Genomic DNA, 18,412 nt, shown 5'->3' with positions numbered 1-18,412 from the left:
AATTGAAAGTTTGGTGAACAAATTTCAAGAAACTGGTAGAATAAAAACTGAATGTTTTATTGAGAACATTGCTGCTGTAGCGCAAAGTGTTGCTGGACAAGCTTCTCGATGTTCTCAACAAATAGGCATTCATAAATCGACTATTGGGTGGATTTTACCTGTAAACGTACTCATGGTGGACATTTAAATGATGTCGTTTCCGACATATAATCCCCTATATATTTCTTTTATAAAGGTTTCACTGAAAAATTCTACATTTTTACATGTTTCATTTTAAAACCATATCTTTTGAAAGGCACTTTATATGGCTTGAGTTTCCTTTCCTTCCCTTTATATACTATAAATACATTATTTATTAGTCAAATGACTATTTTCTTCTTGCATAAAATTATATTTATTATCAAAAGGTAATTGTATGTCAATAGAATTTATGCATATGAATAATTTTCCCTAAATTCTCTACCTATAACTAACTCTTCATCTAGTAAATCAAAAGGAGCAGTCGTATGTATATACATACATATGCCAGTGTTGTATATGCGAGTATCCAAATGTAGGCCCCTATTTTTATTTAGACTCCCACACACCCAAAGAGCAAAATTAAAATGTTATCAAGACTTCAGACCATGAGGCCAATTTTTCATTTTAACTTTTAAAAATTTACATTTGCGCGTGATAAGTAAGTTGTAATCATCAAAGTATTCCACTTGAAACGTTCACATCTATGTATGTAGGTATGCGTGAAAACTTATTTTATGAATGACATTCGTTATACAAAATCTAGAGGAGACGAATTGGAAAAATACTTTTATGGGTTTTTGTTTTTCACTGTAATATTGTACATAACTATGTATGTACGTATTTAAATGTGCATATGCACATATGTACATATAATTATTTAATATATTTAATTTAATGCCTATTCTTCTTTTTTTTTTTGGTTTGCTGTAAGGTTAAGGCCTGGCGCCGGTGAATTTAGCTGAGCTATACAATACTTATGTACATCTGTATGTATTACTCTTTCTAATCTGCCTTTAAATAATTCGCAATCTGCCTGTTCATTATTGCAGTCCCTAACTCGTTGCAAATAATTAACGTTAAAAGCACGAGAAATGGCAACCGCAATCAACACTTACATACACTGAGCAAATTATTCTCGGAACATCGTTAAAAGCATAAGAACATTATTGTTGAAGTTGGAAATATGTTATTTTTGTAGCGTACGTATGTTGTTGTTCATGAAACGTGTAGATTCACTTCACGATTTGAAAGTTCCATATACATATATAGATTTAGGTATGTCCATACTCGTATACCTATGTATAATTGTATGTATTTCATTTGTTTTTTTAATTCATGTTAACTTTATTGTTTGATTTTCGTACTTTGCTTCAAGCACATTTAGGCAGAAGCTCATAGCAATCAGCCAGTTAGTGAGCAACACACGCATGTAAGTGCTCGCATGTATGTATGTATGTACATGTATAGGTTCAAGTATTTGCACTACTGGCCCCAACGTTATACTGCTACTATCTAGCTGAAAAGCCAAATCTAGCCAAGCTAAACAGTTAATGCCGTGGCAGTACATCTGAAAAACTACGGAAATATTTGAATAATCTCACGCCGCTGGCATTAAAGCTACGCAGAGGTAATGATTTGCAAGCAGCATTTAAAGCTTAGCCGAACCAAGTCATTATTTAAACCTAATCACAAACTTAAGTGACCAAATGATGAATGAATAAAGCTCAACAGCTACATATGTACATATGTACGTACGTAAGTAAATCTAGTGGCTTGAACTTGCGTTCAGTAATTTCTAGTATCGACAAATCTACATACGTATAACATATTTGCAAAAAAAAGTATTTAACAGAAATACTCGGTCTGTATAGGTGTACAAATAGGCAATCATAAGTTAGCTGTTCTGGCGAAAAATCAATTTGCGTTCTTTGCTTTGGCGGAGCAACGAACACGCAAATTAAACGATCTATTCTTATTGTTCGTTTAAGAATGCCAAATATAATTTACCTCCATCATCCATTCTGCGACGATTTTGCGCATAGGCGGTGTGATGTCTTTCTGCACCGTCTTGAAATACGTGCAAACCGGTTGTGGCAGCTTTTCTTCTGCTTTTAACACATTCTCCAAACAGCGATCGGTTAGAAATATCGGATCCACTGTGGCGATATTTACGAAACCCAAATCCCGACTTGGCACCGACTTTAAAAATATAGCATTGTTGCCATCATGTTGGTCTTCATAGCAGTGTGGTGGTTTTATTTCTTGCTCCTGATGCCGATACTCTGGTTGTAAATGCTTTTGTGCGTCTTCTTCCTGATGATATTGGTGGCTATGATGCATATGTGATTGATGTGCATGTGAACTATTACTTGCTGCCGAATTATAACCAGACGAGGGTGAGCTCGAACCCGGTGATAAGAGTGACGAACTGGAGTTCGAATAGGGCGAGGGTGCGCCAGGCATTGCTTTTGTTCGCATATTTGTGTGTTGTAATTTTTCCTTTGGTATGTAATCATCTGCCTGTCTGGTTTCTACTGCTTCATTTGCTACTGCTGCTTGGGCTGCTGTTGTGGGGGGTGGCTGCGATTTCAGGTGCGGTTCTGACTGGGTGCAGGTATGTGCTCGCGTCTGCGTAGGCACATACGGTATTTCACAGTCGTAATCATTCCTTAAATTTTCAGTGCACAACAGGTCCATATTGATACAACAACAAAGCAAGGAAATTTCGAACAACAATAACAGCTTCTGTCAACAGCAAAGAGCAAACAAGCTTGAAGGCAAACACTCAAAATCACACACTCAGTCTTGCGCCTTCAATCACCAATATTTTTTTTAAAACACTATGCTGTACATTGCTTAAAATATTTCAATGTATTTACAATCACTCAATTGAAGTTACCCTGGTAAAAGTTTTTATTACAAAAATGTTGCCAGCAGATCCTGGCTGTAAAAATAAGTCCGTTCTTTTTCGTGTACAACGTTGCGAATTTTCGCAAATACAAATTTACTTCCTCTGTTACGGACACTGCCTTGATTTGACTCTATCGCACAGTAATAAAAGTTGCAAACGTACTGCTGCTCTATACTCTTTATATATTCTCAACATATGCTATCCGCACCTCGCTGTTATATATTTTGCACACTTTTAAGAACTTTTTTCACTCTTGGCCTGTATTCACGAGTTGAGCATGCAATATTTGTGATTTTAGACTTAATAGGATTGCGCTACTTTTTTTGTTTTATTTACACTAATAAGCAGCAGCGATCGTTATCAGAAGTGATTTCAAAGTGTTCTCAGCTATTGGCTACACGATAATCACATTATTTGCAGTTAACACATCACAAATTACACTTTTTCAAACAACCAACCGGTGCACATGACAGAAAAACTGTCACTGTGATCATTATGACAATCAAACAAGAGCAGACTTGGCTGGACTTGGCCATATGCGCAATCGCATTATGTCCGACTGGGTTGCATTTGCCCCTTGTGGACTTTATGCTGCGTTGATTCTGCTTGTGGATTCTATGAAGATGTTGCTCGCTTCGATAAATACCTAATATTTTTCTACGTTTGGATCATTTTTCTAAATTGTTTGGATCATATAATTGAATTTCGATAGCATTTAATAGATAAGTAAAATTTGTAAAAGGCAAAACATTTATTTATTTTTAAAAATTGTTCCTTATTACTGATAACTGCAACATGGAAAGCAGTACCAATCAAAGCAACGCTGACTTTGCTTAGCAACATGTATCTAGTAATCGAACTCACACATTCTTCTTCTTATCTGCTTTATCGGCGAATTTCAACAAACGCTACAGGGCCTACCCAGGGCGAATGTGTACACGGTGATATTGGGAAATGCGCTGATTTAGTTTATTTCCTGGGATTTCGTATCTCAAATGCTAAAGTGACCTGTTTCTTTGTTGTTGCTTTAGTTGTTTGTTTACATATTTATATTCAAAATACCACATTACAAAACACATATAAATATTGTTGTTGCCACCACCTTGAATGAATTCGCCTGAAATCGATTGAATAGAATTATAATGAGCGAAAAAATTTTAACGAAAATATTAATTATAGTTGAATATTCGGAAGAGGAATATATTGAATCAAAAAGAAAGAAAATATAGTCTCAAGATTTTTTCTTGAAAAAAAAACAAATTTTCGAATATTAATTTACTAAAGGCACTGAAACTGTCACCCCTGCGTAATGACAATAAAAAATCGCTTGATCTGTTTGTTTATAAATTTTTAAAAGTTTTTCAGAAGCCTCTCTTTTTTTTAATTTGTTTTTGTAATGATAATTTTTGACCCTCCAAAGCTCTGGAAGCTCTTTCTGTTCGATTGGCGCCATATAATGTTACGCTTCTTGTTTCAAACATACCCATACACACAGTAACATTGTTTCCAACATGGCTCAAAATTAAAATATTTAAATTATAAAATCAATCGTAACTTCAACAGGGTAACATTAACATTAACATTTTCGTTCGACACTTATTTATATTAATTATATATTTATTATTATTATTATGGGGAGATTTAGCACTTCAATCAGAATCTTAAATATGTTTATTTAAGTTATTCCCAATATTTTTATTACCAATTTTTGTTTTTTTTAGAAAAAACATATAAAATATATTACCATGGGTAAAGAAAAAGTGAAGTTTGACTCCTAAGTGTGTTTACTTCCGAATATTTTGTTATACAAATGTGCAACATTAAACAAGGTTTTTTGGTAATAACTTTTGAACGGTTGATAGTAAATATTTTCCTTCTTCAGATTATTAATACTGAGACCAACACGTATTGATTGGTACCCCACTCAGTAATGGTAAATGTAGGGAAAATTCCCTACATGTAGGGATTTTTGTCGAAAAATGTGAGTGTAGGGAAAAGAAGGACGGATTTTGTTAAATTCTGTAAATGTAAGGAATTTTCAAGAAGGACAGAAAAAAATTTGAAAAAGCGGGAAAAATTAGAAAAGTTAATTTAAAATAAAAATCCGCCATAAGGTTTCATGTCAGACTTTTTTTCTTTATGGCAGAATACTTTTAAAAGCGTTAATACGGCAACATTACCGTTTTTTTCTTTGTTAACGCTAATGCGATTTTTTCTTCGCGCGAAAATTGTTAGTTTTCTTGTGCTTTTCACGTTTGAAGTAAGTTTGCAAATAATTTAGTTTTAGCTTATTTTATATTTAAAATGCATATATACTTATATATGAGTTCCCCCTCTTCGACTGACTCTTCGGAGGAACACCAGAAAAAACAATGCAAGTATCGGAAACAAAAGTTCAATAACAATGGCTTGACGACGACAATTTTAGTGACTGGTTGGAAGCTGTGGCCAACGATTCATTCAAATGAGAATGCGTTGTGTGCGGCAAAGTTTTGAACTGCGGCAAGTCTGGTTTTCAGAAGCACGCCGAATCATAAATGCACCAAAAAAAATATGAAGGCAATAAAAAAGACACCTAAAATAAACAGAGTTTTTTAAGAAAAAATCGAGTAAACCAAATGGTTCCAGAAATTTCCAATTAAGACTTAGCATGTTCTTCTATGAGCATAATCCGCGCTGCAAGTGGTGAACCATTTAATCCCACTCTTAAAAGAAACCGTGCCGGATTCTGAAAAAATAAAAACTCTGCCTTGCTTTAAACAGAACTGAATGTAATGAAAAATTCTAATTTTTAGTCTTTTTGCTGAATTTTTCTTTACATTTGTGTTTATAATATAGTAAATATGTGTACTTATATATATTTGAAATAAAATTTGTTTTTATTATAAAGTGTCAAAATAGCACCAAGTCCAAAACTTAATAGTGTAAACACAGGAGAAAAAATGTAGGGAATTGTATAGGGAAAATTTTTTATAAGCGTAGGGAAAAGTAGGGAATTTTTTTGGGCTGTGTAGGGATTTTTCAAAAAATCATTTACCATCACTGACCCCACTTCGACTTTTTGATCAATTTTTCCATTTTCCCCACAATGTATAGAGTGTTTTTTAGCTGCTTGGGAACTAGCGTTATCGATAACTCTAGTTTTATAGCTGAGAATGTGTTGACATTTTTATTCAGTAAGGTTTAGTAGGTAGGTAGTTCTTCATAATTCATTGCTTCATGTATAACTTTGTTGACGATATATAGAATTAAAAAATAAATAAATAAAATCCAATAAGGGGATATCATTTTTTATGTCAAGAGCTGTAGTAATGAAATGAATGGAGTATTTCGATATGAAAGGTGTTGTTTAGAGACAGCAAAAAAAATTTTGTTTCATAATGCCGTTCTACTATAATTTACACGTACTCCAAAACTGCGGATTTAAGTTTTTAAGCCGACAATTTCTTTGCCAAAGTAAGTTCTCGGGAATGTTGAAGGGATATGTTGCTAGCATTAAAAGTTGCTGGAAGAACATGTAGCTGAAATGTTTTAGTTAAGACAAAAACCATAAGCCTATCTTTTGTATATTCTTTTTATGTCATTACTATCTCCTTCATTTTTTGACATTCGGTTGGTGTTTATCATTTTTTTGTCAACTTTGCAGAATTGCCTTTTTAAACGTAAGCAGAGTAACTGGCTGAAGTGTAAATAATAGTAGAAAACGTTCTCGATAACAGGCTAATTAATTTGCCACACTATATAAAATACCTTGTAGCGAAGAGCGAAACCATTACATTCCATTAACGCAGTACTTAGCACTAGACTAACAGAAAGATGTCTTCGGCTACGGTAAGAAATGTAGGTTTGCATGCTTCCGTTCCACTAACTCGGCAGGATTAGTTTTACTAACTGACCTGTTCTTGAATCATTTAAATATTATTAACAATCATCGGCGCTTCTCCTATTGCTGCATATTTTAGGTGCCATTGTTGGAGGACGACACTATTCCATTCGGCGAGGAGGATGAAATGCAGGATAAGGATGGCGGAGTTAAAAAATATGCGTACGTAATGAGACTCATGAAATAATTTTATTTTAAATTACTCTATTTGCTGTAGACATCCTTATGTTACCTTTTTCCATCTCTTCTTCCGTGGCGCTGCTGTGGTTGTGTATATGTTTTGCGGCTGGTTCAGCGACTCCTTTATCACCAGCTTTGTATTTGTTGTGCTATTTCTGTCTGCTGACTTTTGGACCGTAAAGAATATTACGGGACGCTTGCTAGTTGGACTACGTTGGTGGAATTACGTTGACGATGAAGGCGTATCACACTGGGTGTTCGAATCCAAACAAGGACGTGTTAATAATAATGAAGCACGCGTATTCTGGTTGGGTTTGATATTATTTCCCGTGTGTTGGGGACTCTTCTTTTTAGTAGCTCTTTTCGGTTTAAAATTTAAATGGCTACTGCTGGTAATGATAGCACTTGCACTAAATGGTGCCAATCTGTTTGGTTATGTTAAGTGTAATTTCGGTGCAAATAAGGATCTCAATTCCGCAGCTACAGATTTCGTCAAAACGCAACTGCTTAAAAATGCCGTTGACATGATGACAAAACCGAATGCACAACCACCCACTACGAGACCAACTAATATTGTTTAGAAGGTGTTTACCAATAAAATTGTGTAAACTTAGTATTAGATAATTTTCAATTTGTTGTTTTTTAAATGTACTATGTATTTCAATTTTTATTTTTTATTAAAACTATTTCAAATATGTGCATAAATTATACCAATGACTTTATTAAATGATACCTTTCGCTTCTGTAGCTCAACAACAGCACAGCAACATTTCGAAAAGAATATCAAACATAATAATATTATATAACTGCATACATATAATATCATAATTACAATTAAAACTAAAATGGAATTAAATAACAAGTGGATCCAGAGAGTGGTTCAACTCACTACAACATCCGCATTGCCAAGATTATAAGTATCATGTAGTGGGCCGCGACGGCTGAGCCAAAAGCTCATTGATTTGCGCCTTATACGCTTCACGTGCCTCCTTCAAATCTAATTCTAATTCCTCCGTACGTTCAACCTTTTCACCATACATTTGCAGTAGCGCATCATAATTACGCTGAAGTTCTTCGTAGCTTTGCTCCAGTGATTCGTGGGAGAGCAGCTTTTCCTTTGTCTTATACGAAACAATAGTAATAAGTATTAATGCTAGACACACAAAATCTCATACTCACGGCTTCAAGTTCTGTGGTAAGCATGGCAATCTCCTCCGTCAATACACTGCGCCCCTCCTGCAGCCTTGCTAACTCCCATTGTATATGCACCAGCTCACCATCACGCTGCTTTAACATTGATTGTAAATGCTCCAGTGTAGATGTGGTGTGCCCCATAAAATTCATATGCATGCCGTAGGCAAGGTTGCTCATGTGACGGCCAGAATTCGAAACGCAGTCGATATCTTCCTGCAAAAATGTACAAAATAAGGCCAAAACTATATTTGTTTCTTTCCATTAAAGTGCTACTTTACTAACTGTCTGCCAATCAATGCTTCCACCTTCCATTGTTTCTTCCTGCGAAGTGTGTTCAAAACTCATTGCCGGTGACTGTGAACGATGAGATTGCTCCTGTGAGTGTTGGCGTGTTAGTTCATGTGGCGCCAAAGTTGCTGCCGATAGCGGAACAATTCGCTGTGTCTCAGTTCCACTGTGAGCCATATCAGCGCCGCCGACAAAACATTGAATTTTTTCTTCAGTTTTCGTTCGCAGTTTCTCTTCTAATACTTTATTTTTACGCTCTAAAGTCTCTACCTTTGACGTATACTCTTCGAGTTGTACTTTATGGTCGGCCATTTCTCTGTGGAAGGACATAACAACATGAAAAACAGTGTTTATAAAATTGTTTGCAAATATTTTGTTTACTTTTTCACGCTGCTTTCCTTCATTGTATGGTCCAGTTGGGCTTGCTGCAGCGCCATTTTCGCTTTTTCCTCCTGCAACAACGCGTGTGAAAGGGATTCCTCGAGTTCGGCGCAACGTTTCTGTAGCAATTCAACACGTTCTTCATATTTTGACTCCACATTTTCTAGTGATTTCAATTTATTCTGTGCAGAAACTGTAAAAAATATATATAAATAGCGTCGCTGTGCAAGATTTCCCTACAATCTTACCTAATTTGTCCAGTAGTATTTTTTCCTCTTGATTCCAGTTGCTAGTTCGCTGGGTTAGCGTATTTTGTAGCGATTCCAGTTGCCGCATCAGTGGCACTGTTGTCAAACTCGCCTCCTGCGCAGATGCCTCTGCACGCATTTCCGCTGCCTCCAAACGTCTCATCAGTTCCCTATTGTCTTCTCGCAGCTGTTGTTCTCGCCTTGCTGTCCCCTGCTCCGTATTACGTAATTTCTCACGTAATTCGTTTAACTGTTTTAAAATTTCTTGATTCTCTGCTTTTAACAATTCGCGCTCTTTCTTCGCGGAAATCGCTTCTTCAGCGGTGCGTGTTAGATCAGTGTGTTGGCGCGTACGTTGTTGCAATTCCAACTTTGCCGCTTCGAAACTTGACTGTAAAGTGCTCAACCTCGATTGTAAATCTTCAAGCTTGCTGCGCATCTGTGCGTTTTCGTCCTCAAGCTTGCGTTTCTCGGAAGACATTTTATATACTGCTTCAATTTGTGAGCGTTCCATTTCTTCCTTTGCGTTTAAGGTTTTTTTGAGTCGTTCAAGCTCATCTGTTAGACTCGCAATTTCTTCTTTGTTCTTTTTTAACGTTACATCAGTGGTTTTTTCTTTTGCACGGATTTTTTTTATGATATTAGACTGTTGGAGAATTTCCTTCGATAACTTTTCACCTATTGAAAATAAATTAAATTAAAAAAAAAACCTTTTATACATAGTTCCAGATATTTCTTTGTGTATACCTTCCGATCGCAACTCCTCAATCATTATGTTACTTTCTGTCAATTGCTCTTTAGGTATCTTCAGCTGCAGCTCCTCCTTCAGGTCCTTAAGTTGTATGCGCAGCGCATCCCGCTCACGTATGCTGGCTTGGAACTTCTTTTCCAATGCCGATAATCGTTGTGTATAACCCTCTGCGGTATCAATATTGCCACTATTCGATTTCATGGTATCCAGAATATTCTCGATTTCGGCATTACGCTCTTGTAGTTTCACATTTTGCCTTTCCAACTGCAATAAACGTAACTCGCGGGCTTCTAAGGTATCACTCAGTTCGCTAATGCGATGCAAAAGTTTATCAAGTTCTGATTGAGAATCTTCGGATAGTATAGATATTTCAGATGGACCACGAATATGTCCTTTCTTCGAAGACGGTAAACTGCTCGGCTGACCACTCATTAGTTTTTTCCATTTTAAAGGGCTGGCACGTGTCATGCTATTTGTACTGGAGGAGTCGCCGTTGCCTGTGGGGTTCGAAATAATTTCTATATCTGACGATGTGGTAGTTTCCATTTCATCGTTCGAATTGTGTGGTGACGAGTTTGATTTAGAGTTCAAGGGATCTGTTTGATCGTCAGATGCTGGAGAAACAGTCTGTGTTTTCTCCAAGTATTGGCTAACGACACAACTTGTCTGCATTTGCACGTCTTCGAAACTTTGCGTGGAGTCCGAATCGGCATGATGTGAATCACTGTGTGCATCTTCCAGAGATATAATCATTTTTTGGCTCGGAGAGCAACTGGTTGAAACGGCCGGCAACTCGATAGGGTTAGTGAAGTGTGCTGCAGGGAGGACAATGCTTTCTGAAACGTAAAGTAGAGAAGTTAAAACGTTCAGCAAAACATACACTAAAAACTTGCCTTCATTTTCTGCAGGGTCTAGCGAGTCCCCAACAATCGTTTTGTAAGATATTGAATCTTCCTCCTTTTCGTATTCCTCTTTTTCTGAGATAATTACAATGCTGTCTGGCAGTGAGGCACTTGTTGACATGCAAAAATTTTTACCAATAACCTCATTATCAAAGGTTGGTGTCACACTAATGGTTTCCGCAGACGCGGATGCATCATTGCTATTAGTGCTATGGACACCAGGAGCTGGCGACTGTAGTTCCGAACTACTTGACACAGGCGGTGAGAGCAACTCCACAGAATCTGATGTTGTTGAAGTAATAGAAGGTCGATGTTTGGTCGGCGATTCGCTGTCACCTGCCCCCGGACTAGGTGATGCATCACGTTGTGGTTTTACACCAGCGGACTGCATATCTACACTAACTGCACTTGTACGTGGCGGAGCTGTGATGGTCTGTTGTACATTTGGATTTTCAAAAAAAGAACCTGTGAATGAGCCCCATGTCGATGAGACCAACGGCGCTGCCGATGTGGGCGAGGATATTGTAGTGACTGAGCTTACTGTAGCAGTAGGACTGCTGGTTTCTATACTAGTCTGCGATGTAGCTACATTGAGGCTGTCGTTTCTTTCCCGATTAGCAGCTCCTGGCAGCTTTTGTTTTCGTACAGCTCCACCAGCTGACGTCGCAGTCGCACTCTTTTGCACTTGTGTATTTTTATCACCACTTGTATGGTCGTCTTGTATATCAAGCGCTTTGTCAATGGAAGCAACTGCTTCTTTTATTGCACTTTTTGCCCAATTTAGACCTTTCGCCTCAAACCAACTCATGTTTTTCCACAAAACTCTGCCATCTATCTATTTTTGATATCGTTTTATTTATATTTATTTATTCTTTTTGCCAGCTGTTTAAAACAAGTGGCAGAGTTGTATTCGTTATGCACTATATGGTTGTTTAAGAAACCCTTTTGCAAACAGTGTTGTGACTTATATTAGGGGATTTTAGGCTAAGTCCGGTAATAAGGCAATGCGGTAATCGATAAAAGTACATTCATATATGCAGTAATGCAAAATTTACAATCAGCTGTCTAGACTGTTTTGCTTTGGTGGAATATTTTAGAGTTTTTGGTTTGTTTAATTATTAACGATATGAAGAAAAGACAAGGAGAAGGAATAATTAATTTAATTATTGCAGCAATTCCCAATCGAAATTCCCAATTACATTTCATAATAAGTAATAAGAGAACAAAGCGTTTATGGACACACCCTTTTTTCTGTAATACGAATGCATAATTAATAATGTCTAACAAAAGTTTTTTTAGAATTGTGTCCACAAACATGTTTTCTTTACCGGCATCTAGGCATATTATTTAGTTTTTACTTTGATTTTTTCTCTTTACATTTGTAAAAATAATTATCTATAACACAAAAAACACTGTAAAAAAGTATGCTAATAATCTAGGATTATGAAACAAAAAAAAAAGCGGTTGTCTGTAAAGTCGGTTTACTGACGATAGTTTAACGTGACAACGCAATAAGAAAATACTGATGGAATGGTTACATTTTTCAGAAAATTTAATTGTTTGATAGATATTTTGTATGGATATAGAGGAGGAGGTATATGGAATTGCAATGGAATTGATCAAGTTACATTCACACAAACGTGAAAAATTACGAAACATTTACCAAATTCATGAAAGATATATTCAATTTCGATTGTGCATCAGACGTTAATAAGTCAACAACACTAAGAGGCACCATCATCGATTTGACTTTTTCAAGACACAGTACACTCGAAACACTCCTTTTCATTTCCTACTCTTCCTATCATAGTCCTATTCTCCCATGCACACAGAAAGAAGGCATATTCAAATACAAATATGTGAATTTATATGCATATGCGCATATATATGCTCACTCAAGTAAGAGAGAGCCAGATGTCGAACGTTGCCGAACGCGGGAGCGGATTGCGCTCTTTGTCGTTCGTTCCGCGCTCTCGCTTGCAGTTCAAGCAAGGTAACGACGCATGAGCAAGATAACGCCACATTTTTTGGTGCGTGCAGCCGGCTACATCGAATTATAAGACGTTATCACATCTAAATTATAAAAATATAATATTATAAAATAATCCTAGATTTCGGGAGAGAAATTTTGTATGAGTCGGATTGGGAGTAAAGCACGAAACGTATTATAAGCCTTTTAACATTTATTTGTATTTCATTCTCAATAACAGATAACTCAGTTAGCAAAGAAATTTATTCTCATCACCGTTTCAGGAAACCGACTAATGAATATATGATCAAAACAACATCGTGCAAAATAACTGGTGCCTCATCGGCATCATAATAAGCTTGCAGCGTGCAACTACCCTCCGCTTAAGTCTGATCGTCCCGATTAGACCGCAAACTCTAAGATCTAAATGGATATAATCTCTCCAGGTGATCTAATTTGACTTTCCCCTGTCTAGATTTGCATTGCTGTATGCGGTACATCACATCATTAAATTTTTAATCACCTTGTGTGGACCTTCCTAGGGAGCACCTTCCTTTCTTTGCGAGTTATAAAGAAGTACGAAGTTACTGTCGCTAAATTCTTTGGCGTTTACAGCACGGTCAAATCGATTATTCATTTTGTTACTCATTAGCTGTGTGTGTTGCCTCACATGATAGTGTAGTTCATCCATGTCACCCTGCAGTGTTTCCCATCGACTATCTTCGTATATTGCCGAAATTACCCCTCTTCCGAACCCTAAATCAGCCTTAAGGCAGTAGTCTGCTTTACAGGCTTCAAAAAATCGATTTTTTTGTTTTGTTTTAAATCTCTTCCAAAACTATCCAAGAATATGTCTTTAAAATTCCAGAGGCCAATTCGACATATTTTCGAAGCTAGAGCAGTTTTGGTGGCGGAGCGTCGAGCAGGTGCGAATGCTCAGGCAGAACTTTAAAGCGCGTTTTCTCGAGTTTTCATTTTCACAAGTGTTAGAAAACGGTGCCGGCGATAGCAAAAAGAATATATGTTCGATCGAAAAAAACCAAAGTGATCTAGCTTCAGTATTAAATTATCTTCTATTTGAACTAAAAAAGTTGGACAAAAGTATTATTTAAACTACTTGTTTTGCAACTTAAAGTCAATTTTTTTTTCTTAAAAAAGTGAATTTTTTTTCAAACTTCGAAAAAATTTGGAATTTTATAACTTCTTCGGTATTTTTTTAGTTCATAAAGAAAAGAAACTTATAAAAATTAAAAAAAAATTTGGTTCGACTGTTTCAGATGCATCGCACGACCTCCATCACCGGCACCGATTTACAAGTGCAGACTCCAGGCGCTCCAGAAAAATACTTACAACTTTAAAAAATTTCAATATTTTTTAAAAATAAATATTGCTTTTTAAACCTTAAATATAGTACACTATCGTCTTAAAATTCCGTTTACGGCAATGATTTCCTTCCCTTTCAAAAAAAGTTGCTAAAAAAACGCTTTTTTTCGGCTTCTAAAGCAGACTACTGCCTTAAATCGCTTCCAAAGATGGCCTGGCAGGCGATTGGTCAGTAGTTTCATGTACTTATACAACTGAGCGATAGGCAATCGGAAATATTTGGATGCCTCGTCCCAATTTCGTTGACACTTTCCAACTACGTTTCGCAAGTACTCCTACAGAGTGAAAGGGTGTTGGACGTACTTTCTTAATTCTCAACAAGCAACACATTTCTTTAAATATCGCGGACTCGAAGTTTATTCCTTGGTCTGAACGGAGCTCAAAAGATACTCCAAACTGAGTCAAGCAGTTCTGCACAAAAACCTCAGCAATGGGTCTAGCCTCCTTACTGAAGTAGTCAATAATAACATGCACATATTTGTTGCCAAAGTCACTTGTTGGAAACGGACAGGACAGATCCGTGGCCATTCGGCCAAACGATGAACCCGCGTTGTATTGCTGTATCTTCTACAGCTTCTGTCCCTTGGATCTCTCGCTGCCATACCATGCGATCAATTTCAAAACCAATCGGCAACTGATTTTCTGCAATTTACCTTGTAAGACCGCTGCCTAATCTTCTCCCGGATAACCTCCGCATGCCCCATTGTGAAATTTTTTCGACACGGATATAATCCTGGATTCAGGAACTATAATCAGATTGCGGGAATGATTTTCATCTTCGATTTTCCATACGCGATGCAGAATTCCATCAATAATTTTAAGGCTGTTCCACTACACCCAATATGCATTAAGCCACAGGATCTTCTATCGCCATTTAAGTTTCAGATTCTTCTGTGTCTTTCGCTTCTATGATGTTTTCCAAGTCAACATCAGCCAATTCATTTCTTCTTATCGCACTTGGTTTCCGCTTATCATCGGGCTGTGCATGCAATACTCTAATATCAACTATCTCTTCAGATCTCGCGACTTCGGAACAATGTCCCCTTTTCGATGCTCGAACTCGAAATTTTGCAGTCTTTCGATCCACCGTGCAATTTGTGCTTCCGGATGCTTAAACTGAAGTAACCATCTCAATGCTGCATGATCAGTTCTTAGCTCAAATCGTTGACCGTACAGATATTTGTGGAAATGTTTTACGCACTCAACCACAGCTAACAGTTTCCATATGGTCACGCAATCATTCATTTCCGGCTTGCCGAGAACTCTGCTATAGTATGTGATCACTTTTTCTTGCCCATTGGTAATCTGTGGCAGTACTGCTCCTATTCCATACACGTTAGCCTCTGTATCCACAACAAACTTGTCTTTCACTACCGGACACGCTAGGACAGGTGCAGTATAAAGAAGCTCGTTCAGCTGCTAGAATACTTCCTATTGAACTTTGTGCCACACAAAAGTACAATTATTCTTAGTAAGATTTGGGAGGTTGCGGACAACAATTGCGAATTTTGGAACGACGGTAATACGAGCACAGTCTTAGGAAACTCATTTCGTGCACATTTATTGGTTGTGGCCAATCTTTTACTGCCTTTATTTTATCTTCTTCTGTCTTGATACCTTCGGTTGTAACCTTATTTCCAAGATATGTGGCTTCTGTTTTAAACAAGCCTCACTTCTTCGCATTGAATCGTAGTCCCGCGGAGGCAATGCGCTCAAGCAAATCTTCCAAGTTTTTCAGATGAACATTACGAATTTTTACCCATAATGATGATGTCATCCAAATAGACCAAACACGCTTTACAGTAGAGTCCCCTCAACACATGCTCCATCAAGTCCCCAAAGATTGCTGGCGCGTTGAAAACTGTAACAACCCATCTCTTATGCTGAAGGCTGTCTTCTTACGATCGCAATTCTCAATTGCCACCTGCCCATAACCACATTTTAAATCAAGTCTGGAAAACTATTTCGAACCGTAAAAAGTGTTTAGAGTGTCATCTATCCGCGATAACGGGTAGCTGTCCTTTTTCGTGATTTCATTCAGCTTTCTGTAGTCCACACGAAATTGGGTGATTCCATCTTTCTTTTTAACCAGTACATCCGGTGAGCTCCTCAGGCTTATTGACAGCTCAATTACACCACTTTGTTGCATATCTTGGATTACATGTTTTGCTTCTCCTCGCTTTTTTAGTGGAACTTGGTGAATTGGTTTTGCAAAAACAAAGGTCGTTTGGAGGTATTTGTATAACACGTGCATTCACAATTTAACACTCGGAACTTCGTTTCCATTAGTTTGTTTAGTTTAAATTTCACGAATCACAATATTACCAAGCCATTCACTGAATTTTCACAAAAACATGTAGTTTATCCTCCTTCTGTTTGTTTTGTTCGTTTATTTTGTATTGGAAAGGAGTCTCACGTCAGAGTTGTCAGAATAGCAAAAAATAAAGTATCTGTTTTGGGAAGACGCCACCTTCAGTATTCAATTCGCCTAGTCAGTTTGTCAAAAAGAAAAATAGAACATGTTCACAATAGACATTTTAACAGATGCAAGAACAAAACAGATCGAGTGAACGTTCGCATGGCAAATTTAGTAAAATATGCGCCAAGTGCTTTCGTCTATAATTTTTGTTTTTGCTTATTAAAAATATATTCAGTCGTATGTTTCCTTTTCTCCATTATTAGCTTTCTAACGTTTAGTGATAGTATTGCCACCGTTTATGTGCTTCACATTTTTAACATCAATGCCAACAAAATCAAAACTGAGTTCATGGCAGAAAATTAACTAAGACAGTTTTATTTGATCAAGATTAAGATATTAGCATTAGCAAATAAAATAGGAATATTATTAAGGACTGTCAAAAATTTTAATACACAATTTGTAACTTTAAATTTCGCCTTCTTTTTTCAAATGTACTATTCACAATAACAAAAATTACAATACCGCATACGGAGTCAAATATCAATGCAAGGCTTAATAAAATTAGTAAGCGCCAATTATAGGCCTCTTCTATTCGCCAAGACTTAACAAGTGGCGAACAGATGACGCAACTGGCAATGCTAGAATAGAGCTGCCTTAAATTACATGTGCTTGTGAGATAGTAAGATTATAAGATACCAGTTGGATGAGGTATAGCCATACTTGCTATCTGCGAATCTTACTCAATAACTTTGTTGTTGCTTTCGCAAACAAATTTTTCGTCAATAATCAAGTTAATCGAGTATATAGATAGCGAGCAAAGAAGTGGCGAGTAAAAGAGGCCTTATATGTATGTATATGTACAAATATGTACTATTGGGTTTTAATAAAAAGGTAAAAACAAAGATATATTCGGTCAAGAGCAGATTATACCTAAAATGGAGTAATTGTAGCTAATGTACTTTGAGGAGTTGAAAGCATAGGGGAAAGGTGCAATTGTAACTACTTTTCCTTTCATGATGTATATTGCTTAATTTTGGCGCAATATATACAGTTCAATCATACGAAAAGTTTACGCTGCACAAAATATGTATGCATACCACTGTAGTTGGTTATAAATTTATCAACGCATCTGAGAATAATTATTTTTTCTTAAAATTTCATTTAAGTTTTATAAATATAATATAAATTAGTTTTGTTCTATGTGTAAAAAAATCACAATAATACACACAGCGTTATCACTATTAAATTATTTTTATCAAGCGGCAATGCAACTCTGAGTATACGTTTACATAAAAGCATTGGCTGAGATTGAACATTGGGCAATTGCTTATGTATGCATTTTGCCAACAAATAAATACAGCTCCAGTGGCGCAATTGGTTAGCGCACGGTACTTATAATCAGTAACTTGTGAGCAATGCCGGGGTTGTGAGTTCGAGCCTCACCTGGAGCAATCAATTTTTTTATTATTTCTTATTTATTATAAGTATTATATTATATAACATACACATATTATCATTACATTAGGAAAATAACAAATTGGTTGAAATTCATTATATTTATTTATTTATTTCTAAAAGTAAAACTCAGCACAGTAGTGGAATATGGTTTAGCTGCATAAAAATGTTCGCATATATTTGTATTGTTTGTATTTCGGTTTTTAGGATTTCAAATACCACCAAATATACAATTGCGGCCAAATAATATTGCCCTATTATAGAATAATTACCCATTTTTTAGTTAAATTTTGTAGAATATTAATTGAAAGTTAAATTATTTTGGTTTGGTATGCCTACTTTTATTTAATATTTTATAATTAAACAAAACCCTACTTTATAGAAACATACTATTATTAAATTTTTTATAAAAACTCAAAAAATGTGT

The 18,412-nt window shown here is 36.3% G+C and overlaps 3 protein-coding genes and 1 non-coding gene across 6 annotated transcripts in view; 2 read left to right on the top strand and 2 right to left on the bottom strand.

The window, feature by feature from the left end:
- The window catches only part of LOC129237026 (uncharacterized), a 111,873-nt gene extending 108,434 nt beyond the window's left edge, over positions 1–3,439 (bottom strand). The window contains exon 1 of the mRNA XM_054871393.1: positions 2,029–3,439. Within this exon, the coding sequence (XP_054727368.1) occupies positions 2,029–2,718 (690 nt within the window). The 5' untranslated portion in view covers positions 2,719–3,439. The remainder of the gene's footprint in view (positions 1–2,028) is intronic.
- A 3,122-nt stretch (positions 3,440–6,561) lies between these two features.
- LOC129237630 (uncharacterized Golgi apparatus membrane protein-like protein CG5021) lies at positions 6,562–7,703 on the top strand. Of its 2 annotated transcripts, none has more exons than XM_054872503.1 (3): positions 6,562–6,763; positions 6,895–6,977; positions 7,033–7,703. In XM_054872503.1, the coding sequence occupies exons 1-3, from the start codon at positions 6,749–6,751 to the stop codon at positions 7,574–7,576; spliced, it is 642 nt and encodes a 213-aa protein (XP_054728478.1). In that variant the 5' UTR covers positions 6,562–6,748; the 3' UTR covers positions 7,577–7,703. The 2 variants fall into 2 exon arrangements, with proteins under 2 accessions (XP_054728478.1, XP_054728476.1); XM_054872501.1 differs by having other exon boundaries at positions 6,562–6,772.
- A 38-nt stretch (positions 7,704–7,741) lies between these two features.
- LOC129237629 (TATA element modulatory factor) lies at positions 7,742–11,641 on the bottom strand. 2 transcript variants are annotated; one of them, XM_054872499.1, is made up of 6 exons: positions 9,854–11,641; positions 9,107–9,784; positions 8,859–9,051; positions 8,463–8,793; positions 8,175–8,402; positions 7,742–8,116 (listed from the first exon to the last, which is right to left on the bottom strand). In XM_054872499.1, exons 1-6 carry the CDS (start codon positions 11,565–11,567, stop codon positions 7,916–7,918), a joined length of 3,345 nt encoding a protein of 1,114 aa, XP_054728474.1. In that variant the 5' UTR covers positions 11,568–11,641; the 3' UTR covers positions 7,742–7,915. The 2 variants fall into 2 exon arrangements, with proteins under 2 accessions (XP_054728474.1, XP_054728475.1); XM_054872500.1 differs by having other exon boundaries at positions 8,472–8,793; positions 9,854–11,640.
- Positions 11,642–17,889: 6,248 nt separating this feature from the next.
- Positions 17,890–17,981, top strand: Trnai-uau (transfer RNA isoleucine (anticodon UAU)). Its single transcript is given in 2 exon segments — positions 17,890–17,927; positions 17,946–17,981. It is a non-coding gene; the product is annotated as a tRNA-Ile (tRNA).
- Positions 17,982–18,412: the final 431 nt, after the last annotated feature.

This window comes from Anastrepha obliqua, chromosome 2 (genome assembly GCF_027943255.1).
Source record: "Anastrepha obliqua isolate idAnaObli1 chromosome 2, idAnaObli1_1.0, whole genome shotgun sequence".
In the NCBI taxonomy this organism is placed as follows: domain Eukaryota; kingdom Metazoa; phylum Arthropoda; class Insecta; order Diptera; family Tephritidae; genus Anastrepha; species Anastrepha obliqua.
The sequence above is the reverse complement of the archived record's forward strand: the minus strand, read 5'-3'. Positions and strand labels throughout refer to the sequence as shown.

Bases quoted from the DNA above. Each gene is read 5' to 3' on its own strand.
- LOC129237629 (XM_054872499.1), bottom strand. From the start codon at position 11,567: ATGAGTTGGTTTGAGGCGAAAGGTCTAAATTGGGCAAAAAGTGCAATA. The intron at 8,794-8,858 runs GTAAACAAAATA...GTCCTTCCACAG, and splicing joins AAGGAAAGCAGCGTGAAAAA to AGAAATGGCCGACCATAAAG. The intron at 8,403-8,462 runs GTAGCACTTTAA...ACATTTTTGCAG, and splicing joins ATTGGCAGACAGTTAGTAAA to GAAGATATCGACTGCGTTTC.
- LOC129237630 (XM_054872501.1), top strand. From the start codon at position 6,749: ATGTCTTCGGCTACGGTAAGAAAT. The intron at 6,773-6,894 runs GTAGGTTTGCAT...TGCATATTTTAG, and splicing joins CTTCGGCTACGGTAAGAAAT to GTGCCATTGTTGGAGGACGA. The intron at 6,978-7,032 runs GTACGTAATGAG...TATTTGCTGTAG, and splicing joins GGCGGAGTTAAAAAATATGC to ACATCCTTATGTTACCTTTT.